This window comes from Diospyros lotus, chromosome 14 (genome assembly GCF_014633365.1).
Source record: "Diospyros lotus cultivar Yz01 chromosome 14, ASM1463336v1, whole genome shotgun sequence".
Taxonomy (NCBI): domain Eukaryota; kingdom Viridiplantae; phylum Streptophyta; class Magnoliopsida; order Ericales; family Ebenaceae; genus Diospyros; species Diospyros lotus.
The window spans coordinates 21,593,043-21,620,663 of record NC_068351.1 but is presented as its reverse complement, the minus strand read 5'-3'; the positions used below and the strand labels follow the sequence as shown (position 1 = coordinate 21,620,663).

General features: G+C 37.6%; 1 protein-coding gene across 1 annotated transcript in view; it reads right to left on the bottom strand.

Moving 5' to 3' along the window:
* LOC127790439 (serine protease SPPA, chloroplastic-like) overlaps positions 1–27,401 on the bottom strand; it is a 44,376-nt gene extending 16,975 nt beyond the window's left edge. The window contains exons 1-9 of the mRNA XM_052319960.1: positions 26,789–27,401; positions 25,108–25,291; positions 23,268–23,405; positions 14,273–14,443; positions 14,099–14,202; positions 13,546–13,613; positions 12,248–12,414; positions 11,939–12,008; positions 9,695–9,849 (exon numbers count right to left, since the gene is read on the bottom strand). Coding sequence (XP_052175920.1) covers positions 9,695–9,849; positions 11,939–12,008; positions 12,248–12,414; positions 13,546–13,613; positions 14,099–14,202; positions 14,273–14,443; positions 23,268–23,405; positions 25,108–25,291; positions 26,789–27,226 — 1,495 coding nt within the window. The 5' untranslated portion in view covers positions 27,227–27,401. The remainder of the gene's footprint in view (positions 1–9,694; positions 9,850–11,938; positions 12,009–12,247; positions 12,415–13,545; positions 13,614–14,098; positions 14,203–14,272; positions 14,444–23,267; positions 23,406–25,107; positions 25,292–26,788) is intronic.
* Between the last annotated feature and the right edge of the window lie 220 nt (positions 27,402–27,621).

Below are 27,621 nucleotides of genomic sequence, written 5' to 3'. Positions count from 1 at the left end.
GAGAAACTAATTGTTTTTCTGCAATGATATTAGCTGTTATTATAAAGTTAGTTATTTATCATTTATGATTTTATAAGTTTGCATCAACCTCTTTATATGTACATATTAAAAAGAATAGTGTATAAATATTTATAAACATTTTGAATAAATGTGTATCTCATGTGCTTGAGGTTCGTGCTTCGCCTTATGCTTCGTGCCTAAGCCCCAAGCATTAATTTGTGCTTTAGTGTGCCTTGCACCTTGGACAAATATGCCGACACCCCACAAGAAAATGGGGCCGCTAAAAGGAAAAATCATCATTTAATAAAACTGCACACACTCTACTTCTTCAAATGCATGTCCCTCTTCAATATTAGGATGATGCTATTTTAACGGTGTGTTATTTGATTAATCAAATGCTTCATTTGTCCTTGAGGTTTCGGTCCCTTATTCTATTCTTTTTCCTCAAGCTAACATATACTCTCTTCCTCGTACATTTGGATGTACATGCTTTGTTCATCAACTAGCTCTTGGTTGCCATAAGCTATCTGCTCGGTCTCTCAAATGTGTTTTTCTTGGTTATTCTCGACTTCAAAAGGGAAATTGATGCTATTGTCTGAGTTAGCTCAATATTTCGTCTATGTTGATGTCACCTTTTTTTGAGTCATCCTTTTATTTTTCCTCATCGTTTGAGTTGTCTAAGTCAATGTCTACTAGTTTACCTTTGTCTGTCCCCTTTCTTGATCTTCCATCTTCTACTGCTCCACCTCCATCTTCTCACCTCGATCATCCTAATCTTCAAACTTACTAGCGTCACCCTCAACATGTGGACCCAACAACTAATCTAGTAGAAGATAAACTAATGAAGCAACTTGATTTTTCATCCTTCATGCCAGTTGAGCTTTCTCCCTTTAGTTGGCCTCCTTCACCTCATGATCTTGATTTACCTATAGCTCTTTGCAAAGGCACTCATTGTTGTACCACTGAACATCCCATTTCAAATTTTGTTTGTTGTCGCTCATTGTCTCCTAGATACACTGCTTTTGTCTCTTTGTTGTCCTCTATCTCTATCCTAAAACTGCAATAGAAGCTCTTTCTAATCTTGGGTGGCACGATGCTACGGTTGAAGAAATCTTTTCCTTACATTCCAATGGGATTTAGGACTTGGTACCTCTCCCTTAGGGCAAGTCTATTGTTAGGTGTCATTGGGTTTATACTGTCAAGGTTGGTTTAGATGGCTAGGTTGATTACCTCGAGGCCTACCTTCTTGTTAAAGGGTATACTAAGATTTTTTGCATTGATTATGGGGACACTTTCTCTCCCCTTGCTAAGTGAAAAGATCTTGAGAAAACCATAGGGCAAATTATGAAAAGTAGAGAGAGAGTTTGAAGGAGAAACTAGCTTCGTATTTCATTCAAAATTAACACACTAAAAAGGAACGCATTGCTATATATATATATATATATATATATAACAGCTAGCCTCTTACACGGACTTCACCACTTACATGACTTAATGAATTAACATATGTAAACCAACACAGCAGAGTAAAATAAACCAAATAGAAAAGGATACTATTGCTAATACAATATGCTTTCACATTCTCCCTCAATTAGGACTCCCTTTTGCTTCTGTTGCTGATTGTTTATAGAGGCATATGAAACCCGGTGAGCTGGAGAAAACCTTAGGCCAAGCTTGTCGCATAAAAATTGAAACCGATCCTTTGATAATCCCTTTGTGAGAATGTCAGCAACCTGATATTCTATGGGCACCTATCTGATCTCAATTTCTCCATTTTCAACATTTTCTCGAATAAAATGTACATCAAGCTCAATGTGCTTGGTTCTACCATGAAAACAGGGTCTTCAGCCATGCTCTTAACAGCCAAATTATCACTCCATACAATAGGCTTAGAAGAAATATTACAAGGATATCCCAACTCTGTGAATAGAGATTTCAACCATATTAGCTCAATTACACCTTGAGCTATAGCCCTATATTCAGCTTCTCCAACCGATCTTGCAACTACAGTTTGTTTTCTTGAGCTCCAAACAATCAAATTAGACCCAAGGTAGACACAAAACCCACTAGTTGATCCCCTTGTGACCTTGCAACCTGCATGATCAATATTTGTGTAGACTGATATTGCCAAATCTCCTAGAGATGGGGAGAAGAATAGACCATAACCTACTGTCCCTTTTAAGTATCTAAGTAGCCTTTTACAAGCAGTCCAATGCTGCAACTTAGAAGCAGTAAAAAACTGACTTAAACGATTCATTACAAAGGCTATGTCTGGACGTGTGTAGGTTAGGTATTGAAGAGATCCAATGAGAGTCCGATATAATGAGGGATTAGAAAACATTTCACCTTCATCAGTGAGACAAAAACCAGATAAGGTAGGAGTTGCACAGGGTTTACAATCAGTCATATCAACTTTTTTCAACAAATCCAGAGTATATTTAGATTGAGTTAAATAAAACCCAATTGCATCCCTAAAGGCTTCAAACCCAGGAAATAATTAACTGATCCTAGGGTTTTCAGTGCAAAAGTATTCTCCAAATCTTGAATACACTGCTTTAGAGCCGAAGAATCAGAACCAGTTATGAGAATATCATCAACATATACTAAAAGAAAGAGCACATAGGCAGCAGTACATTTAATGAAGAGAGATGCATCAGATGTTGCCCTGGTAAAACCCCATTGCTAAAGAGCAGATTTTAGCTTCACATACCAAGCACGAGGCACTTGTTTTAAACCATAGAGAGATTTGTGCAGTCTACATACATGAGAAGGGTACTTAGGATCCACAAAACCTTCCAGTTGGGTCATGTACACAGCCTCTTCGAAGTCACCATTTAGAAAAGCATTATTGACATCCACTTGTTGGATGTCCTAGCCAAAATTAAAAGATAGAGAAAACATAACTCTAATCGTTGGAGCCTTCACCACAGGACTAAAAGTATCACCATAGTCTATGCCGAGTGTTGGTAGAAATCCTTTAGCGACCAAGTGAGCTTTGTACTTAAGAATTGAACCATCTGATTTCTATTTCACCCGAAAAACTCATTTGCTTCCAATAACATTCATCTCATTAGAAAACGGAACTAGATCCCACGTATTATTGTGTTGCAAGGCTGAGAATTCCTCCTTCATAGCTTGCAACCAACGAGAATCTACCAAAGCCTCACAAACTGAATAAGGTTCTAGATTACTCACTAAGGCATGAGGAGAGGTGGTGACAAGTTGTAGGGCTTTAGATCTTGTGATCATTGGATGAATAGAGGGTGCAATACCAGGTTTGGGCTTGGAAACAGAACTGGTTTTGGTTTGAGGACAAGAAGGAATAGGTTGTTGTTCCCTTTCAATTGGCATTGTATTAGAAGCACTGAGGGCATTAAACCTTGAACCAACAGGTGACAAGGAAGGATTTAAGGACTGTGCTACTCTCGGAGAGAAAGAAATTGAAGGAAATGATTGAAGGTAAGAAGTAGAATACCCAAGCCCAGTGGTTGAACAAGAAGAAGTACAAGAGGAAGCAAACAATGAAGGAAAAGGAAATTCATTTGGATTAAACTGAACATGTCTTGAAACATAAACTTTCCCAGAGGGATGTAGACACTTTTACCCGACTTGAGAGTGACAATACCCTAGAAACACACATTTTGTGGAATGAAAGTCAAATTTGTGCTTATTATAGGGTCTTAGGAAGGGAAAACAAGCACAACCAAAAGATTGTAACAAAAAATAGTTCGATGGTTTGCTATATAGCAGTTCAAATGGAGTAAGAAATCGAATGGGAGAAGCAGGCAACAAGTTAATTGTATGAACTCCAGTTTGGAAGGCATCTACCCAAAATTTGAGAGGCATTTGAGAGTGTACTAAAAGAGTTAAACCCATTTCAACAATATGTCTATGCTTTCTTTCCGCTACTCCATTTTGCTGGTGGGTATAAGGACATGAAAACCTTGGTCGAATTCCATGGGTTCTAAGATATGGCAAAAAGGCTTTGAACTCCACCCCCCCCCCCCCAATTATCAGTTTGTAAGGCTGTGAGTTTTGAATGGTATTGAAGCTCAACAAATTTATGGAAGGTAATAAAGGTAGATAATGCATTTGATTTAAGTTTCAAAGGGTAAAGCCAAGTATACCAAGTATAAGTCAAGTATAAGCATCTACAAAGATGATATAATATCTATAGCCTTCTATGGACAAACTTGGAGATGGTCCCCATAAATCTGAATAGACAAGTTCCAATGGTTTTGTAGCTATAATATCACAATCACTAAATGGAAGCTGATTTAATTTCCCAACTTTACAAGAGTCACAAAATGGAACAGAAGATGAACAAGGAACTTGAATTTTATTCAAAATATGACGCAATACATGAGATGATGGATGCCCCAATTGTGCATGCCATTGTTTACAAAGTGAAGAATCTATAAGAGCTACATTGATACAGGGATGTGGCAACTCATGACAAAATGAGTGCGATCTATTACATGCATTTCTAAACTGTTTATTACATGTATTCAAAGAAGTATTAGGTAGAACAAAAACAGTAGGCTCAATAGTATAGTCCATCCTTAAGGTGACTGTGGAGTAGCACCAGTCCGGAGTCCTCGTCCTTGACCACACAAGAATTTGAATCAAACTCAGTTATGACATTGTTATCACGAGTTAATAGAGATACACTAATCAAGTTCTTCTTTACTTTAGGAACATGAAGAACATTAGGTAATGAAACAAGTGAAGAAAACTGAGTGGTACCAACATTTGAGATAGGTAAAGACTTACTGTTACCAACAATTACTTTGTCACCACCATGATAAGGAGAATGAAGAGACAGGTTGTTGAGGTTTGAAGTAATGTGATTTGTGGCACCTTAATCCACAAACCAGGAATCAGAGTGAACAGATTGGAGATTGATAAGTTTCTGATGACTGAGAAATGGTTCCATAAGGAATGCTATGAGTAGATCCTATTTCAGTCATGTAGGGTTCATTAAAGTCACGATGAGAGGCTAGATAGGCACGAGGACTAGTTGAATCACCTCTTTCAAAAGACTGACCAAAGGTCTTCTAAAAATTTTTATCAAATCTGTGATAGCATTTATCAACAAAATGCCCTGGTTTTCCACAAAGTTGACAATATATTCTTTTTCCACCGGATGATCTACCTCTACCTCAACCTCCTCTAGCACATTTCCTCCTCTAGTGTTATAACCTCCTCTAGAAGTATTTATAAATCCATTTCCTCCCTGAGATGAATACGAAACCACATTTACAGACATTGAAGACATAGATGAATCAAAAACAATAGATGACTGTGGCAAATTTTGTGAAGCTAATCTCTGCTCATGCATTAGGAGAAGATATTGAACCTTCTCTAAATCTATCTTATCCATTTGATAGGTTATAAGACTAACTACTGTTTCATAGTCATGATCCAAGCCATTTAAAATTGCCAACAACAGTTCTTTATCTTGTAAAGGTTCTCCGATGGCTGCTAAAGAATGACCTATCGTCTTGATCTTTAATATGTAGTCATTAATGGAAAGATCATATTTCTTGATAGAACGTAACTGTTGCTTTAATTGAAAAGACTTTGCAATTGTCTGTTTAGAATATAAATTTTCTAGTGTAGACCATACCTCTGCAGCAGATTCGCACCGAATTACCTGAGCTAAAACTTCTCATTCAATAGTTGAAAATAGTCAGCCAAGGAGAAGTTGATCAGATCTCAACCAATTCATATAATCCTCGTTCAATTTCGTAGCCTTAGCATTACTGCTTTCTGGATCAACTACATACTTAGGAGTCAATTTCTGTAGCAACGGTACTAGATCAAACGCTCAAATGGTAGCCAACACTTGAGCTTTCTAGAAAATATAATTTCCTAAATCGAGCTTAATCGGAATGAAATTCAAAGCTTTTGCAATTGCACCAAAATCAGATTGCGAAGCAGTAGAAAGGGAGGAGGAAGAGAATAAAAGGTATTGTGAGAAGGATTGGACACCATGACTTTCGTCTATGGCTCTGATACCATGAAAAGATCTTGAGAAAACCCTAGGGCAAATTACGAACAGCAGAGAGAGAGTTTGAAGGAGAAACTAGCTTCGTATTTCATTCAAAATTAACACACTGAAAAGGAGCACATTGTTGTATATATATATAACAGCAAGCCTCTTACACGGACTTAACCACTTACATGACTTAATGAATTAACATATGTAAACCAACACAACAGAGTAAAATAAACCAAATAGAAAAGAATAATGTTGCTAATACAATATGCTTTCACACTAAGATCTCCTTCATTTGTTTATTCTTGTCTCTTGCCACTATGTTTGATTGACCTCTTTATTAGATAGACCAATGTTTAAAAAAGCGTGCCTCAAGGCCCACTTTGTTAAAGGGCATACTCATATTTTTTGCTTTGATTATGTGGGCACTTTCTCTCCCCTTGCTAAGATCTCCTTCATTTTTCTATTCTTGTCTCTTGTTGCTATGTTCAATTGGCCTCTCTATTAGTTAGACTAGTGTTTAAAAAAGTGTGCCTTAAGCGTAAAGCGCGAAGCGCAACCTACTTGGGCTTTTTTGTTTGAAGTTTAGCAATTTTCACTTAGCGCAATTAAAGCGCACTTAAGTTGCACTTTTACCTAAGCTTCAATGTGTAAAAAACATGCTTCAAAAATACACTTAGTTTTTTTAAAACAATACGAATGGTTGGATTTGTGTGTGGCTGCTTCTATGGAATCCTTACTCAAAAAAGGCTACTATTAGATCTAAATAAAATCATATATACATTTGTTTGAAAGAAAAAACAGGACTCAATTGTATTTATCAAGCAAAAAAAATTGAAGGAAACATATAATTAGGGGTTGCTAATTTATTCCTCGTAATTAAGAATTGTTGATTAATTGCAAATTAGGGATTGATAGATTGGGGAATACTATAAATTAAGGTTGATTAATTGGGGATTGTTGTAAATTAGGGATGATTCTTTTTGCTTATTCATCCATTTGATCCTCCGTATAAATCATGTTAATGAAATAGAATGGGTTTCTTTGCCAAACATTTACAAAATACAAAAGAAGACTTGACAAAAAAAAAAATTAAAAAAGAAGACTTCACATATTTAGATCCTTTCAGCCGAGAGTTCAAACTAATTTGTCTTCCAAGTTCAGTCAAGACTAGCAACTGACCAGATTTTATCCTTTTGTATGTCCCCTGTGTGTTCTTGTTATGTTGCATGAAATTGTAAACTGATATAAAATATAAATAAAAAATGATATTTCATCATTTGTTAAATTTTTAACCCTCATTCTTATTTAGTTCTTTTTAATGATGGATTTTTTAATAGTTTATATTTTTTATGCTTACAGAAGTTTATTCTCTATCTTATTTATATGCATTTCACTTTGTTGAAGCGTGCACTTTGCGCTTAAGCTTTGTAAGCCTTAGACACTTAAGTGCACTTCACTTTGCAAAACACTGAGTTAGACATCAAGAATGGCTTTCTCCATGGTGACTTACAAGAGGAGGTTTATGTGAAGCAACCCCGTAGTTTCGTTGCTCAAGAGGAGTATGGGATGGTGTGTCATCTTTGAAAATCCTCAGATGACGTAAAGCAATCTCCTTGAGCTTAATTTGGTAGATCCAATTCAATTGTCTTAGGAGTTTGGGTTCACTTAGAGCAAGGTTGACAATTCAATTTTTTATCACTTTAAATCATGTCGTCACATTTTCTTAGCGATATAGGGATGTTCAAATTTTGGTTCGGTCTTGGATCAGTTGATCCTCAATCAACCTATAGGTTGCAACCAGGTTTCGATCTAGTCCAGTTCGGGATCGGTCCAAGACTGAAAATTGGTTACAATATAATATTATTTATTAATCATATATATAACATATAATATATTAAATTTCAAAAATTTATATATATTATATACAATGTAAATATGCATATAATATACGCATGTTTTTTAAAATTTTATATTAAAAATCGAAAAAAATAAATGACCAGACCGAAGCAGTCTAGTTCGATCCAATCCTGACCTACCAGTCCAGTCTTTGGTCTAAGAATTTTAGGAATCTTGGTCCAACCCTAGTCTAGTTCCAGTTTGGACCAAATGAACACCCCTATAGTGATATATGTTGATGATATAGTTATAAGAGCGGAGGATGATGTTGGTATCACTAAGTTGAAAATAGTTCTCCAACAACAATTTTAAACCAAGTATTTGGGTCAATTAAAATATTTGTTGGGTATTGAGATGGCACGTTAAAAATAGGGCATCTATATTTCTAAGAGGAAGTATAGGGATCCCTGGATGCAAGCAAGTGGATACCCATGCGGATCCAAATATCAAATTCTTATCAAGACAAGGAAAGAGCTATTATTGACCCTAGGTGCTATCGATGGTTGGCTGGCAAACTTAACTACCTCACAACCACCTGTCTTGATATCTCATTCGGTGTAAGTGTGGCAAGTCAATTTCTATATTAACCTTGTGATCATTGGGATGCAGTGGTTCACATCCTTTTGTACATAAAGGGTGCCCCTGGTAAAGGTTTATTAAATCAAGATCTTGGTCATAGTTAGATTTGTGGGATATACAGATGCTAATTGGGTAGGATCTCTTAGTAAGAGGTGGTTCACATTTGTAAATTGTATATTTGTTGGTAGCAACATAGTCTCTTGGGAAAGTAAGAAACAAAGTGTTGTTGCTTGGTCCATTGAAAAGCTAAATATAGGGCAATGGCCCTAACAACTTGTGAGTTGATACGGTTGAAACAATTGATGATTGAGGAGTTAAGAGTCATTTAGATCAAGTCTTTGAAGTTGATTTGTGACAATCATGCTACAATGCATATAGCTTCTAATCCCTTGTTTCATGATTGAACTAAACATATTTAGATTGAGTACCACTTTGCAAGGGAGAAGTAGCTTTCTAGAGATTGAATCATAGCGTTTGTGGATTCTAACAATCAACTGGTTGACTTATTCACTAAGTCACTCAAAAGTCCTCGCGTGAGCTACATGTGCACCAAGCTTGGCATGATCAACATTTATGCTCCTAGTTGGGGGGGAGTACTAAAAGGATTATAATTTGATTATAATCTACATATTTAAGTAACTTCATATTTTGCGTATATCTCTTGTATATATTGTTTCTTGATATTAGTATAGGATGCATGTAAGTAATACCTTGTACCTACTCATTTGTGAAATGCATTGAGATACACTATTTTATTTTACACTACTAAATTAATGAATCTCCAATTAGAAAATAGAAAAATCAATTTTCTAATTTTTCAACTTTACACTATGAATTGGAAAACATCAAAACGGATGTTTTCTTAAAATGAATGTTATTACTTTTTGGAACATAAAATGTTGGAGCATGTTTAGTTATAAAATTGGAGTTGAAAATTAGAAAAGTTTTCTACAACTAAATGGGCCCTAAATTTAGTACATAGTTGGGATCATGTTATTTATTAATAAGTTGAATCTTTAAATTAGTTGTTTCTAACTTGCAGAATCATGTGCCATCCAGTGGTTTTGCAATACAAATTTGACTCGATGGAGTCAACTTCTTCACAAATAGTTAGGCAAGGCCAACTACCTGTCCCAGACTGTGCACGTGAGAGCCTAGTGTACTGGCTAAAACCACTTTTAGAGGAAATATAAAACCATCAGCTGGTAGGTTCACCTGTAACAACCCCAATTGATCCTGTCAAGGTAAGATTTTCTGCAACTATAGTCCCTGCTGCCATTGCCATGTAATACCCTCCACTAGCTGCCACATCACACATTGATGAAACGACAGGTTTTGAGGCAGCCAGAAGTCTAATTTCCCTCCACATTCTGCGCCAAACATCAAATGTTTGATCAATCAACTATATAAGCATCTTAGGACTTCTCTACATTTTTTTTTTTCCCTTCAAATCATCTTCTCAATAATTTGTCTCATGTATTAAATGCATAAATGAAAATAAGCATGACTTAGGAAACACAATATAAAGGCATAACATTGGCATCTAAGAGAATAAGACAGAAAGCCAACTTCATGTTGAAGCATAAAGAGGAAACACAGGTAAAAAATGCACCAATTGCACATGCTAATCCTCTAAAAGCACCCAATTATCTATTTATGTGCTTCTGAAACATAAACCACTGCATTGATTAAAACTTTTTCAAAATTAGACATTGCTTCTTGAATTTTCTTCAAGATCATTAATTCTACCAGCCTTACTCATGACTAAGGAGGTTATTTAGAGATATTTTTTGACATCAAGAAACTATAACTAGGAGGTATGAACAAATTTTGAAAAATCATCCTTCCTTCTGTACCACTGACTGTTTTTTCATGGAAACATTTTCACTGGACCATGATGGAATATCCTACTGGATATACTGTAAACCCATAACATAACCTTAACCAAGAGTTAGAAGTTACTGGTGAATACTCTTTTAAATCAATGCCCATTGACATGGTAACAAAATGCTCTGATGTTTCTTATAGTAGCTCTGATCTCTGCTAAGGGTCTCTCACAATCGTCAATAGAACCTCAAGGTCTACTTAGTTACAAAGGCAGGCCTGTGTACAAATATGACCCTCCTCTGACCATAATAAAGTGAGAATGCTCGTCCATTGGGGAGACCCTATGAGATCCAGAGAATCCCTACTGGCATAACAGGTTATGAGCACTTCTCATTCAGTGAAGAATTTGAAGTTAAATGGCAGGATACTTGGCTATTTGATGAACTTGCTTTATTTTTACTTATTATTATAATTCAACATTCAAGTTTGAATATAAACCTTAGGATTAACATGAAAATCATATTTATACCCCTGAGCTTTTAGGTCTTTTTTCTTATGAAACCCTAAACTTTTAGTGGTTTCAAATGTGCCCATGAACTTTGTCCAAAAGCATATTTATGCCCCTAAACTTCTATGCTTTTTCTTGGGGAACCCTAAACTTTTTGTAGTTCCAAATATATCCCTGAATTTTGCAAAATCACTCATTTAAACACCTGAATTTCGCAATTGAGGAAAAATCATTTTGTGATTGAAAAACAACAGAAGTTGAATGTAGATTTTGAGATGTTGAACTTGAAGATTGTTCGGGATTTATTGCCATTTAATGTGAATCATTGGCTCTGATACCATGTAAATGCAGAGATAAAAAGAAAAATTGAGTGAAAACTAAAGAGAGAATTGAAATTCTGAAGACTGAATTGAGACAATGATTAATACAATGAGATCAGTGAGTTTATATACTAAATAGATGATTCTCTAACAAACTAACTGCTGCGCCAGCTGTCAGTAACAAACAGAGCAAGTAATTGCTTTCTGTTTTAAACAGAACAAACTAACTTGCCACATAGAGAGAGAATAAACAGCCTACTAAAAACGAACGACTTCATCTTCTTCTTTTTTCTTCCTCTTTTCTTCTTATACAGAAAGAACTGTTCTTAACACTGCTAAGACTGACCCTCTAAAGACACAAAAAAAAAAAAAAAAACTGGAAGACCCTTATACATGTCATGAGACACAATGGCCTTACAAAAATTATTGCCTTGATAGAGAAGATTGGTAAGTTAGATGATGATGATATTTTGAGAAACAAATACTCGTGTAGAGGAGGCATAAGACCATATTTGATGGCTTAAACTTTTGTAGAAACAGCACAATTATCTTCACAAGTATTGTTGAGTGCTTAATAAGGGGTCAAATGGTGAATCCCAAGGTAGCCATGGCTTTGCAATCTCAGGATACAGAGCTCAGAGCTTACAGAATACATTATTGAAGATAACTTACTCATGTCCTCAATAACAAAACAAGATACACCCCAAAAGGCGGTGATTTGGCAAATTGTTGTTTTGGACAATAATCATATGGCATCTCATAAATTGAACTTTTACTAGAGATATAGAATGTAGCAGCACTTACAAATCAGAAGCAAGCGCATCACCTCCAGGACTATCAATCCGGATGATAACAGCCTTGTATCTTTTTGACTCTGGCCAAAAAAAAAAAAAAAGAGTCAATATAATTGGAGGAGAGATTAGTATAGGAAGGAAAATCTAAACAAAGCACAAAAAAGCATTTTAATAGAAGTAGAATATTGGCCAGTAGGAAAGCAATTAAAAGAGACAGAAGCCCAACTCCAAAATTAACAAATATAACAGGTATTTCAATCCTAAGAGTTCCTACATTGAACATTGTGTATAGTGAATGTATTAAGAACATAAAGCCTACCTCTTACAGTACGAATCTTCTCAATAAATTGCTCACTTACAATACCCGAACTAGATGCACTAAATGGACCCCGAACTCTGGTAATGCTTCCAGAGGCTCTAATTATTGCAATTTGGTCTCTACCACCTGATAAACCAAGAGTCCATTTCTTAACTCTAGAGTATTTCCTGTAGTAAAGTCGAAGAAATTCTCATAAGCTCAAGCCATTACACTGAATTGCCAATGAGGTTGTATCTTTTCAGTAATAAGAAAAACACATTATTGTAACACAAAGGTCTAGATAAAAACATGATCAAAACATTAGAACAAAAAATCACACCCAAAAAGAACTAAAAACTTAGAGACATGAAGCAAGTTGACGGCTAAAAACAAGAAAAAAGAAGGAAAAAAATGAAATAAAGGAAAAACAAAAGTTGGCAACAAAAAAAAAGGACTTGTAGAATTGTATCAGAAACCACTTAGGTCAAACAAAAAAAAGGTGGGTGTTCAGGTCCTAGCATGCAAAATTGTAAATATGGGAATCTGCATAAAAAGTTTTTACCCATTCAAAAATATTTTGGGAGACAATCATGATTGAAATAGTAGACATGTGAGTTCACAAGTTGGAAACACAAATGATCTCAATATTATCTTTTTCTCATTGCCCCTAAAAAGTTGGGAGGGAACTGACAGATTTCTGAGAGACACAGAAATAATACAGAAACTCAAATTTCCACTTAGCAAGAAATGACGATCAAGCAAAAATTCATGTAGCTAACCACATAATGGGACCGAGCCTTGATAATTTCGGGATGTAAAAGGGTCCCCAATTAACCCCATTTACATACTTGTTTTAATAAATGTTCAAATAATGAATTTTCATACTTGTTCTAACCTCATGCCTATATCCCCCAATTATAAATTTATATAGTTGTTTTAATTTTAAATGGGGTTAAATATGGGACCCATTTACATCTATGCTGTTTTTATTCAAACTTCCACTTAGTGTTCTAAATTGAACACCAGTGAACAATCAGAAGTGAAGAACTTTGCAAGTTTCAGTACATGAGAGATCAGGATCATTTTGCATTGACCAACTGTGTGAAGTTGTGCAGGGAAATAGAACGAATATCTGGACATTAATATATCATCTACATAAATCCATCATCTGTCAAAATATGTCTGTGCAACTTAATGAACTAAAAAAGGTACTTCCAGAGAATGGAATTTAATATTCTCACAGAACAGTATTTCTAACATGAAAGACCCAGAATGCAGGAGTTGCCATGGGGTAGGGGGGAGGGTAGAAAAGAGACTACCTGTAATCAACTACGGGGAGATTTTTGTCCTTCTGAAGTCCTAGTTTCTCTTTCAGCTTTGACATGACCTATATGAACTACAATTAGGAACAAATATTGAAAATCATTGTATCAATCAAGTTAGAGAGAATATGGTTCAGTTTCCAAATGAATTTAATCTAAACAGATGATGACAATATACATTACTAGCAAATCACTAAACCCAGCAGGTTAGATATACACCGGTAGTAGAATAAATATCTTTGCTAGAATTGCGCGGTGATCAGATAGTCATTAGGAGAGTAGCAGATAGCATTGCTTTGGATTTTGTTATTATACTTCAAAATTATCAAAGGTTAGTATTCTTCATATCATGTGTCAACTCTACTAAACTAATTAATATTTTCAAAAGTTTTTTGAATTTCTGTAACTATATTAATAACTGTTTAACCTACCACTGGGTACATAGGCTGCCTCACTATAGTTGCCCAAAAATCTAATAAAACAGAATATATATAGTCTCTCTGAAAATTCATGCCAAATTACTTGTAAAAATATTGAAACTGGTGTGTACCTCATCATCATACTTAATACTCGTAATCCAGCCATCTTGTTTCAGCCTTTCTACTTGGAAAACTCCTTCATTGATGAAGTTCTCAATATCTTCTATTTTCTTTGCTGTGTGAGAGTTCAGGAAATACAAGTAAGTATAACTCTTAAGGATCATGCAATATCACAAGCAACTCACCTGTGGTAAGAGAAATCCTATCCAGCCAATTTTCATAGATATTATCAAGCAACGAAGTCAGCATCTCACGGTTTTCTTCAGATATATTTTTACGTGTCAGCTGATCCCCAGCACTTTTGTATTTCCCAATTCTTTGCACTTGCGGTTCAACTCCAACATTCTCTAGAACACCTGCAAAACAATTTTTGATGCCACTCCACTGCAGTTAAAAAGAAACAATGAGCCTTAGGTAAAGAAAATTACAATTGCATTTTGCAAAGAGGTAATAAACATTCTCACACAAGAAAAAGTGAATATTAAAATTGAGTTATAAAGCAGCACCTTATAATTGAACAGGTTGAAACAAAATATAACGAATGTATATTTAATAAAGATAGAAGTGTGGGTGATATCCTAGTGATACTTAAAGGTAAAGTTATAAGAAAAGTCTGTTTTATAATATAGAATGTTGGGTTATTAAATAATATCATGTAAAAAATGGAAGTTTAACTGAGTTAAGAATATTGCAATGTGTAGCCATACAAGAAAAGCAAAACTAAAAGTGAGGTTATTTGTAGTTTTAAGGTTGGAGGAGCCTCTAATGAAGATAAAATATGCAAAACGTGTTTAAGATGATTAGAACATATAAGAAGAAGATCAATAGACGCATTTGTAAGGAAATTGAATGAAGTGAAAGAAATATATGTCAAGCCCTTAGGTTAAGGGTTGACAATGGGGCGGAATTCCGGTAAGAACAGAAATGAGGGAGAGAATGAGATAGGAAGAGAGAGAATGAGAGAAAGAATCTGCTATTCAATCAAGATGTGCCTTCCTCCTTCTACAACAGCCTACTTATTAAGCATTTACAACCGACTAACCATCCTTCCCGCCTGATACAACCCCCTGCCCAGTTAGTCTACAGTTACAACAATCAATCCCTTATTACATTTGTACCTCCCCGGGTCCTAACAAATTCCCCCCCCCCCCCCTCCCCCCTCTTTAAATGAAAGAATTCTTGTCCTCAAGAATTTAGAGGAGATTGATAGCTCGAGGAAACTGCTTCAGCACATCCGGCTAATATTCCCAAGTAGCCTGATCCGGAGGTAGATGGGACCACCTGATCAGAACTTGGGAAATAGGAGCTGTACCTTGATATATAACCCGCCTATCCACAATGGCCTGGGTTTCCAACACCACTTCAGCTTCCTCCTCCATAGGTGGCAACACAGGGCTGGTCACCACGTCAAATTCCCCTTCCAAAGGCGGCAACACAGGGCTGGCAGCAGTATGAGGACCAACTGCTTTCTTCAATAACAAAACATGAAATACAGGATGTACCTTCACTCCAGCAAATAACTGCAACCGATAGGCTACCTCTCCAACTCTAGCAAGTATAGTGTAAGGCCCGAAATATTTTGGGCTGAACTTAGACACTAGAGTGTTTTGAGAAAGTAGGCTGAAGAAAGCACTTCACTTTCAAGAACACCCTATCCCCCACAGCAAAGGTTCTGGCACTCCTCTTCTTATTGGCAGCCTACACCATCCGATTGTGGGCTGTAGCTAACTCCCTTTTCAAATTTGTTAGAACCTCCTGCCTTTGCTGGAAATAGTGCTCCACATCAGCCAGGGTAGCTGAGGAGCTCGTGATAGCTGGTAACAAGGGTGGACGGTATCCAGACAGGGCCTCGATAGGAGTCTTCCTGATAGCTGTGCGGTAGCTTGAATTGTACCACCATTGGACTAAGGAAAGCCACTAATGCCAACTCCTAGGCCTAGGAAAACACGTGCACCGTAGGTACGCCTCCAAACATTGATTTACCCTTTCGGTTTGGCCGTCGATTTCAGGGTGATAAGTAGTCAACAAGTGCAGCCCAACCCCCAAACTCCTGAACAATTCCTACCAAAAGGAACTCGTAAACATCTTATCCCTATCTGACACAATAGTCTGAGGGATTCCATGAATCTTCCCAACTGAATCCAAAAACACCAGGCCACCTCTAAAGCTGAAAAAGGATGGGTGAGGCTAAGGAAGTGGGAAAATTTAGTTAACCTGTCCACTACCACCAAGATTGCATCTTTGCCCTCTGATTTAGGCAACCCCTCAATGAAATCCATAGAAACGTCCTCCCATGCTTGCTCCAATATGGGCAATGGTTGCAGCAACCTTAGAGAAGCAACCTATTCATGCTTACATCGCTGACATATCTCACATTCCAACACATACTTCACCACCTCTCTCTTCAACCCAGGCCAATAAAAAAGCCATCGCAGGCCAATAAAAAAGCCGTCGCACTTTGTGGTAAGTTACCCTCATTCTCGAATGCCCACCTATAGGTGAACCGCGCAATGCTTGCATGATCTAAGACTTCAACTGCTCATCATTTCCCACCACAATCCTTCCTTTAAATCGGATCGCTCCATTAGAGAGTGTATAACCCTGCTAATCAGTTGGGTGGACAGCCAACAACCGTTGCAAACACTCCTTATTAGCATAACTCCCCACAATATCCTTGACCCAATCAGGTGTTACTGCAGTAATAGCCTGACAAGCCGTTTTCTCTTCCCTTCTAGATAGGGCATCTGCCATCACATTCTCCTTCCCCTTCGTGTATTGGATTGTGTAATCCAACCCCAAGAGCTTAGAAACCCCTTTCCGTTGTAAATGAGTATGCAGCCTTTGCTGAAGCAAGAACTACAAGCTTTCATGGTCGATCCTAATCACAAAAGGATTGCTCTCCACATAATGCCACCACTTATCCACAACCACCAACACAGCAATCATCTCCTTATCATATACACTCAACCCTAAATGCTTAGGAGCCAAACCTTAGCTGATGTAAGCCAACGGTCTCTCCTCTTGCAAAAGCACAGCCCCCACTCCACTGTCACAAGCATCAGTCTCCATAACAAAGGGATTAGAAAAATCAGGCAGCACCAAAACTAGAGCTTAGATCATGGCCTTCTTAAGGGCCCCAAAAGTTGCCTCCACTTTGGAGTTCCAATGGAAGTTATCCTTCCTAAAAACCTCAGTCAAGGGCCTACAAATCACTCCATAGTGCTAAATAAATTTTCTGTAATACCCCGTCAATCCAAAAAATCCCCTCAACTCCTTAACCATAGCAAGTCTAGGCCAACTCACCATAGCTTCAATTTTCTTCGGATCGGTACTCACTCCCTTCCCCGAAATAATGTGACCCAAGTATTCAACTTCCCCCTTGGAAAAAGTACACTTAGACAACTTGGCATATAGTTGATTAAATCTAAGGACTTAAAAGGTTGTTCTAAGGTGGTATAAATGTTGCTCAAGGTTAGGGCTGCACACAAGGATATCATCAAAGAAAAGCATGAATTTCCACAAATAGGGACTGAAAATTTGGTTCATTAAAGCCTAAAAAGTGATTGGGGGCATTGGTGAGACCGAATGGCATAACAGTGAGCTTATATAGGCCTTAGTGTGTCCGAAATGCTATTTTTGGTACGTCATATAGGTTTATTCTTATTTGGTGATATCCGACTCGAAGGTCCAGCTTAGAAAAGATAGTAGCACCGGATAATTCATCAAGCAAGTCCTCAATAATAGGTATAGGAAATTTGTTTTTAATGGTGATAGAATTGATCTATCTATAATCCACACAAAATCACCAAATGCCATCCTTTTTTTTGACAAGGAGCACTAGTGAGGCATAGGGGCTTTGGTTGGGTTGTATGATGGAATTGGCTAGCATTTCCTTGACTTGCTTTTCAATTTCAGTTTTTTGTACAGGTGCATATCTGTAGGATCGAATGTTCACAGGTTCGGTGTTAGGTTTAAGATGTATCGAGTGGTCAAAAGGTCTTTGAGGGGGTAACAATTTGGGTTCTAAGATAAGTCCTTAAATTCATTCAACAGTAAGTGCAAGTTATCGTAAGTGCTTATCTCAATTAGGAGTTGGATGATGGTAGGTCCTACTTCCACTTTTGGGTCCTTCTCCTCCATTCCTCCCTCCTCACATTCCACTGCTTGTGTGGAATATAGCTATGTGATCCGCTCTCCTTTCTTTCGCATTAGCTTTTGTAATTGTCTCCCCGAAATTAATTTGCACTCACCCTGTTTCAGGCTTCCCACCAAGGTCAATTTCCTCCCTTCAATCTCCATTGTCACTTCCAACTTGTTGAAATCAAAGGTTAATGGACTGACAGGCTTCATCCAATCGACCCCCAAAATAATATCACACCCCTCGAGCTCCAATACCCTTAGATCAACCACAAATTCAACCTCTTGCATCACCCACTTGAAATTGAAGCACTTGTGATGGCTATACATTATGTTCCCATTTGCCACTAACACCGATAGGGGATTCGTCTCCATCAATTCACACTTGAGGCTGATGGCAGTAGCTTTATTCAAAAAGCTATGGGTGCTATCGCTATCAATCAACACCGCCAACCTTTTTTTTCCCACCTAACCTTTAACTTGGATGATTTTTCCAGTAGAGCCTTCTTTCAGTTCGTGACAGGAAATCTCACCTCCTTCGTCCCCTTGTGCCTCCTCTGCATTTTCTTCCTCACCCACTTCTTCTTCCAGACATTCATCTTCTTCCTCACCTTTAGTGTTCTAAAATGCACTAAGTGCTAGTCAGGCGCCAAACTGGAGCCTAGCGCCTAGGCGGGGCCTACCCCTTAGAAAACTACTATTTTTTTTTAATTTTTTATATTATTTTTAGGTAAATCAAAGTTAAAAAGACAAATGAAATCTGGTGAGACAAGTGAAATATCCAACACCCAGTAGAATTGAATTGCAGGTTCAACATAAACATGTGTGAAGAAAAACTTGTTGATTTATAATGAACTTCTTAGGATGATAGATGACGAAACTAACAAAGACATGCTTTTATTGGGGTGTGTGTACAACGGCTTATATTGGGTCGCGACACACGCAGCAAAAGAGCTCTACACAGTCGATTTCAACTGCGATCTCGTGGCCGTCCAGATACTCATATATCCGTTTATCGATGCTTGATGTCCAATCAGTGTTGTCATTGACTCTCTAGTCACTGTTGTGCACTATTTCAGTCTCGTTTGTTCACCACTCCTCTGTTCTCCTTCTTCAGCGATTGAAGTTTTGCATATAGCCGGATCTGTTGTCCCGAGCTTGAAACCTTGTCGAATTTGGTGTGGATCTCATTGAAATCGGTCAGATCTAGTCCTCCCGTCTCTGGAACAAGCCAAAAACTCGTCGGATCTGGTGTGGATCTCATTGAAAATTAGGCGGCCCGGGCGATGTTGGGTCGCTTAGGTGCCGATTGGGCCTAATTAATCGAGCCCGATGCCTAGGGTGTCAATTTGCATGTATTCGCGACGGCCAGGGATGGCCTAACACCTCGGTAGGCGACCGCCATTTTGAACACAACTTCATCAAACCCCTCCATTTTCAAGATCAACCTACGTCACTGATGCCCTGGGCAATATTTCTCTCCACACTTGAAACATAGGCCCAACTGTCTCCTCTACTCTATGGTTTGGTTCTTGTTTGCCCTGAGCCCGTAGCATTCTTAGCCCCTCCTTGACCTGCCACCCATGTTGCAGGAATGAAATTACCCTCAGAAGATGCGTTTGTACCCCTACTATGCTGCGACCATGGCTGGGTCCATGCCCTATTCTTCTTGAATACAGCCTCCCATGTCAATTCTTGCAAGTGGGCCTTCTCCGCCACTTGTTTAACTGATGACGGCCCCAGCATCTTAACCACCGATCACAGATCATCTCTCAATCCACTAATAAAACTTAACACAAAATAAGGTTCAGGCAAACTTGGATGGACCATTCCTATCACCACCCTTACTTCTTCGAACTTCCTTAAGTACTCCTCCATTGACCCATCTTGCCGCAATTTATTGAATTCCTCCACTATGTCGACCATGCTCCTCACCAAATCAGCCATGCAACTCTTCCGCGAATGACACCCACAACATTATTTCTCGCTTCGATTGTTTCTAGCTTTGGTACCAAGCGTCGATGGTATCATTGAGATATGTCGCCGCCATCATCACCTTCTAATCCTCTCTAATGCAGTACAATTCGAAGAACTGCTCACAGTGGCGGACCTACCATCTTGGCTTTACCCCATCAAAGATTGGAATTTCCAATCGTGGTGTGGGGGTATGGACACTGCTCGAATAAATTGGTCCCTCGCCATGGGTTTCTCATTCCCATGCAACCCGATCCTCCACCCTCCTCAACCCCTTCGGCTAGGGCAAGATTCCATCTTTATCGAAGATCAAGTCCGGCCCCAATCTTGGAGGAAATTCTTCCGACAATCGAAATTGCGACAAGGAGGATAGCATGTTAAACATGTTGTCGACCTTCTAGCCATAAAAGTTTGCCCTTTCTTAGCCCCTCTCAAGCTCCCTTATGCTATTGCTCAGGGCTGCCATATCCTCCTGATGGACCGCCCTATCTTCCCGGCTTTGATTCTTTATGGTTGTGATGTCCTCCTGCGTGCGCGCCACACCCAACTCCAGAACCTCCATACGCGCCTCGAGTTGCTTCAAATGTGTACCTTCTGCCGTGACTCGAATTTTTCACCACCAACTGTTGTTCGTAACATCGCTCGTCCGCCGATATCTGCGCCTGGCAGCCGCCAAAGATCAGTGGCTCTGATACCAAATTATCAAGCCCTTAGGTTAAGGGTTGACAATGGGGCGAAATTCCAATAGGAATTTCGATAAGAACAGAAATGAGGGAGAGAATGAGATAGGAAGAGAGAGAGAATGAGAGAAAGAATCTGTTATTCAATCAAGACGTGCCTTCATCCTTCTACAACAGCCTACTTATTAGGCATTTACAACCAACTAACAGTCCTTCCCAGATACAACCCCCTGCCCAATTAGTCTACAGTTACAACAATCTGTTATGTCCCTAGGAGGATTAGAAGGATAATATTGGATAGGGATATAATAAAGGGGTAATATTGTAATAGGCTTATATTAGTTTGTTAGGAGATATTTGGTTGTTTGTTAGGAGCACATGGGTGTTGTTAGAAATTAGTTAAGGAGCTACCTATGCCTATAAAAAAGCCCATTGTAGGAGGAGATGGATATGCTTGAATTGACTAATGAAAATTTGATTCTCTCTCTACAATTCTCCCTCTCATTTTTTCTCTACTTCTCTCCCTCATTTCTCTCTACATCCTTCCCCCATTTCTATTCAAATATCCCTCTAAACTTTTTGTCCTTAATCCTAAGCCTCTTGGATCCCTCCGAATGCCAATTTCAGCCCGTTATGAACCCTAGGTTCATGACACAATCAATCCCTTATTACATATATACCCCCGAGTCCTAACAATACATAGAAAAAGGGGTAGAGAAAGACTAAAAAAAACTTGCAAAAAAGGCATAATATGGGATGTAATAGCCTTGCATAAGATATAGTCATGGATAAACATAATTACAGAGCCAAAATCCATGTAGTTTACCTCACTTAGTAAGACTAAGGCTTGGTGTTGGTGGTAGTTATTGATGCCCCAAGTTCCCAATGATTTATGGCAATTGATTTTGAAGATTGTTTGCTTGGGGGGGACACAAAGTGGAAGAAGATGGGTTTAGCTTTTATTAATTTTACATCTTTCTTTATTGGATATGTTCTGCATATAAACCTTGTATGGAACACTTATGAGACTACTTCAATAGAGATATCATCCACAAGGTGAACTAAACAATAATCCAAAGATATCATCTACAAAATGAACTATACAATCACGTGAAAGAAAGCCAATGTCCTTTCCCTCCCACTAAAAATGGTCTTGTATTCATGGAAAGGCACCAAGCCTTGTAGGGGTTTCTTAAAGCTCTTAATTGGTTCGATGGGTGTATGCAAAATGATGTTGCCTTGATCCTCAGAATTTCGGCATAGTTTGTGGCCCATAGCTTGTATGAGGCTTGATATTTGTGGGCTAGCATCAGTATTGCCATTGACATGGTAGTGGACTAGAACCCCCATGTATATGATTGTGAATGTACTGCACTGCTTTAAATTAGGTGGTGTGTGCATGCATGGTTGAGTTTTGATGCAGGATAGCAATGAATCACAGAAACTTGAAGACAGATAATTAGTTAAGAAGAAGCAAGAAGAAGAGAAAAGCCAAGAGAGAGAGAGAGACTCAAGAAGGGGAAATAATATTATTCTATTGTCCAAATCTAAATAAAAGGTTACATTATTTTGTCTATTTATAGGCAAATAAAAGATAACCTTTCTAAGAGAGCAACTAATCAAAATATGATTATAATATCTAAAAGCAAATATAACTCTATCTAATCCCTAAATCAAATAAAATTCTATCATCTAAACAGCTATGATAAATCAAAACACAACAATTAAAACCAGGTCTAAATCTTATTTTTAAAATCAAAATAGAAAATAGCCCTATCAAATGTCATGTGCAAATCTTAAACGAGGACAATCTATAACCTCAGTGCTTTGGAAAGGCTGGTCCAACACGACTTGGCCACTACAAGGGTGTGCTTCCTATTGTATACCTAGAGGGCTTGTTGGACGAAAACAACTATAACAGCCACACAAGTCCTGTTGAAAAAAGAAGCACTAAAGACAGAAAGGGAAGCAACCTGTAGATAGGCTAATGTGCTAGGAATTCTTTATTATAAAGAGAAAGATCTCAAAAGGCAATGTATTTATTCACAGGGAAACCTAAGGTTTATTCAGTGGAACTAAGATCAGCTATATCATTTTAGTGCTAATACAAACTAGTAATATAAGTAGTTGAAAGCAACAAACAAGTGAGAAGTGATAATTAGCATACAGAAATTCACATGAATTCATTGTTACACCTTTCACTGTGTCAATTACTAGCCTGAAACAATCTTCATGGCATGGTATTTAGTCGGTGGCATATAAACAGAAGCTAAGCATATGTTTCTGGATCTTACATACCATAAAAGCAAAAGAATGCCCAGACTAAATGGAACGTGATATTAGTCAAAGTCATTTGAAGCCTGTAACATAACAAGTTAAATCCATTTACCTCCGAGAAATGATGCTTGAACTGTCAAACCATACAAAGCAAAATATGCACTTGGAGGGACATATAGCTCTTCACAAGCACAGGCAAGATAATACTCTTTCTCTCCACAGACAGGGACATATCCAACAACAAATTTCCCTGTAAGATAGATAAAAATGTTGAAAACAAGGCTCCCAACACAAGAAAGTAATCATAGAAAATTCAAAGATCAGAGTAGACAAATTAGATTTAATGACTCAAATATATCAAAGATAAAAAGTACCACACACACAGACATAGCATATGGATGTCATGTAATACTGACATACTAGCACAGCCAGCTCCAGAAACTAGATACCAGCAAAGAGAACGTAATGATGTTAAGTAAATATCTAACTGTATGCATGTATACACACAAGCAAATCTAATGTTTAATAAAAGGGAAAATAGCAACAACAAAAAAACACAGCTTTTCACGAATTTACAAATTTATCCAAACGTTTTAATTTTGGCAATTGTATCCCAATTGGCTCAATTGGGTGCAATTTTATCCAACACCTTAAATCAATTTGGGAGACATGTGTCATTGCTGATGTGGCATGCCACCTGTCATAAAAAAAAATATATGAGTGGGACCCACATATACACGTATGAAAAAAAAATTGTATATATGAGTCCCACTTGTATGTGTACATGTGAGTCCCACTCATATATATTTTTATGACAGGTGACTTGTCACGTCAGCAATAACACATGTCTCCCAAATTGATTTCAGGTGTTGGATAAAATTGTACCCAATTGAGCCAATTAGGATACAATTGCCAAAATTGAAATGTTTGGATAAATTTGCAAATTCGCGAAAAAGTTTGGGTTTTTTTTTTTTTTTTGCTATTTGCCTTTAATAGAAATATACACTTATGTTTTTGCTTCCTAATTTCTACTGATAGAATTGCATGATGTGGAAGTTAAGACTAAACAACTTTGCTTACACTTCAAGCAATCATATTCCTTATGCTAGTAATAGAATTTACTGCTTGAGTTTTGGTGGCCATTTGCATAGCTCTAAACACTAAAGAAAAGAATAAACAGTTGACTATGAGTTAACATATAAATGGGTCAAATACGGTTATCTCTCATTGAGAAATTCTAGTTGACTACAGAGAAAATGTTTCCCGGACCAGATTAGAAATGTGACCCAAGCATTGATAAAAATAAAGTACATTTTGGAACTATGGATGAGTTCATAGGGTATCAGGCACATTTCTAAGGAGTGCTCACAAAATGTTGACTCTCATATCTTTTTGAAACAGACAACACACTTTCTTGGACATGTTTGTGCCTCTTTGGCAAAAGATATCATTCACCAGTACAAAATCAACATCTCCATGGTAATAGGGAGATAAATGTGAGCCCATGTGTCGAGAAGCTACTTACTCCCAAGACCATAAGATATAAATACAACTGTTATCACTTATCACCAAGACAAACTTGACTCTCCAAACAACATAAGCTCAGAACACCACAAAATAAGTATGATGTCACTATAAGATTCATAAAGAAGTCTACTATATAACATCATGCTCCAAAACTAGAGCTATAGCACATTTTCTTATGATGTAATTACCTAAGATTCATAAATTTGACATAAATACATATGATGTAATTACCAATGAGTGCCCATCTGTTACATTCAGGTGTGATCAATATGAATACACTCAAACAAGCAGCATTCTTATGAATGGTCAATTCAAAAGATCTTGGTTCCAATCTAAGGCTAGAAACAGGCAAAGACTTAACTTACAAATATACCACAAATTATCAAGCGCTCCCAACAAAATAAATGGCAAAACAATAATGCTACCTGATTTCTTAAAATCCAATATATGCCTCCGAATTTCCTCAACTTTACCCCACCCACAATTTAAGGGTTCAATATGTAGATAAATGCCAGAGATACGAGGATCATATGCTGCTTTTACAAAATTTTCACAAATTTGAGGAAGAGATAGTCCTGAAGAGAAACGGCTCCTTAGCTGATCAGATATCTGGAAATTATTTAAAAAAAAAAAAAAAAAAAAGAAGAAGAAGAAGTGAATAATCTAAAGCCCATCCATATTAAGCACCAATTACAAGAAAAATAAACAAAATCTTTACGATACTACTTGAGGCCAACTACATTAATATTATTTTAATCTCAATATCAAGTTAGTGTAAAAAACCCTTGGCCCCTAGGCCCTAGCAATAATAAACTCAAAGTACATAGTGCCACTTTCCTTAACTAAAGGATTTACTAGTCTTTTTTTATACAAGTTCAGGCCATCGCAATAGATTTTCTTTCATTTTATCTTTGATAATAGCCCTTACCTCTATCATCTCATGGATTTTTTCATTCCTAATTCTTTATATCTCGGATTTGATGGTTCAAAAATTAATACCAGTTAGAACTTTTCAGTACTGATCAACAGTGCTAGAAATGGTATCACAAGTAACTCCAACTCCTCTATCATATAAGTGCAAGCCAAGATGATGCATTTGGAGCTAATCATGATTCATCAATCATTACTCAATATTAAAAACATGTTCCAATATGATTTATGGTTTAATGAGTACAAGTGCTATTCGGGTGACTATATCAGCAGCTAATCCAACAATGGTAATGAGGTCTCAATCATATTATTTTTTCCTCCGAAATACATCAATTTAACAAGTCAATCCTAAGGTATACTTAATTAAATGTGAAAGCATGAAATGTATCAATCCTAAAACAATTAATGACAGCAAGTTACAGGAGTTAATAAACCATAAACATGTTAAAACATTATGATCATTTAGTTAATATATGATAAGTAAATCACAAAATTTGCCTCACTTAATCATTGCACAAATAAGTAAAACACATTTGGGGACCATCCACTTGGATGTCATTGGTATCTTAGTTCCAAACTCAAGTTTATATTTTATTTACCATCTTAAGCTTAAGGGGATGTCAGAATATCTTCACCAGGTATTTTAACATACTTTTATGGTCAGATATTTGAGCATATTTTGCTATCAAATATCAAAGAATCACCTGCAACATAGGCTTGCTTCAATGTACCATGCATAGATGATTGACACAAAGGTAAACCCAGTGCATGAGGCTCCTACATTGTGGGTTTTGGGAAAGGTCAATTATACAGAACCTTACCCTTGCTTAGAAATCCTACTTGAACATGTGACCTCTAGGTCACAATCGAGCAACCTTACCATTGCATCAACGCTCACCATATAAATGATTTAATCATTTAGGTCTTATTCTTATTAACGTAGAATTATATGTATTACTTGCTATTACAGTTCTATTAGGTCACAGGATACAATAATTGTCAATTCCATCCGAGGTTTAATTAAATTGCGCATTTCAGACGGAATATAGTCATAAGAGGAGCAAGTACAAAGCCGGAAGCAATGCATATGTCGATGCAATACATTGAGTGAACAAGAACAATGAAAACTAAGCCACTAGAAATATAGCACAGGAAAGAAGTGTTTGTGTAGCGCACCTGGCCCCGCAGTTTCATGGTGAGAACACTGCCCTTGCGGACGCGCTCCCAAGGAACAGCAACAAGCATCCGAATCTTCACCATTAATTTTTTCCATGGGCCGAACTCCTTGTACTCAAAGTCGCCGCTCGGATACTCCTTATCGGAGGCGGCCACACTTCCGTTATCCTCACCCTCAATTTCGGAAGAAATAGATGCTTTCTCTTTCTCTTTCTCTTCCTCTTCCTGCCTCGTCTCGGAAGAAGAATCGAAAGCTCGAAGAGAGAGTTTCCGGCGAGTATGTGAATCGGGAAGAGATTGAAGAAGAGGGCTCGGGTTCGAGAGCGGAATGCAGAGAGAGAAGTGGCGGTGACGGAGAGGAAAGAGGAGAGTCGGCGGCGGTGTGGAGTTTAAGAAGGTAGAAGTGAAGCGAGAAGCGCGCAGAAGAAGCGTCGACATGGTGGCCTCCCCGGTCTCTGGCTCTGTGAAGATCGGGCAGGGCGGCAAAAAACACAGAACGGTTTGCTGTTGATGACAATTAACAAGGCTATATTAGGTCCACGTAGTTGCAGTCGGCTCTGGCAAAGCTTTACCTCCACAATCGGATAACTCGGCTGACCGGTGCTACACAGAAACCGGAAGCCGGAACCGGTCGAAGAAATTGTGCGGCAATATATAGCTCTTATGCTGGTTATCGACTTACATCATCTCAAATTCACGTAAAATAGATATTATTGTTATTTAAATATAATAATAAATTTATAATTGTATTGAGTGTTTACCACGTGCTTTTAAGTATTTAGAAGATGTACGAAAAAGAAAACAATTAGGGGTGCAAAGCGTCTATTTCTTGT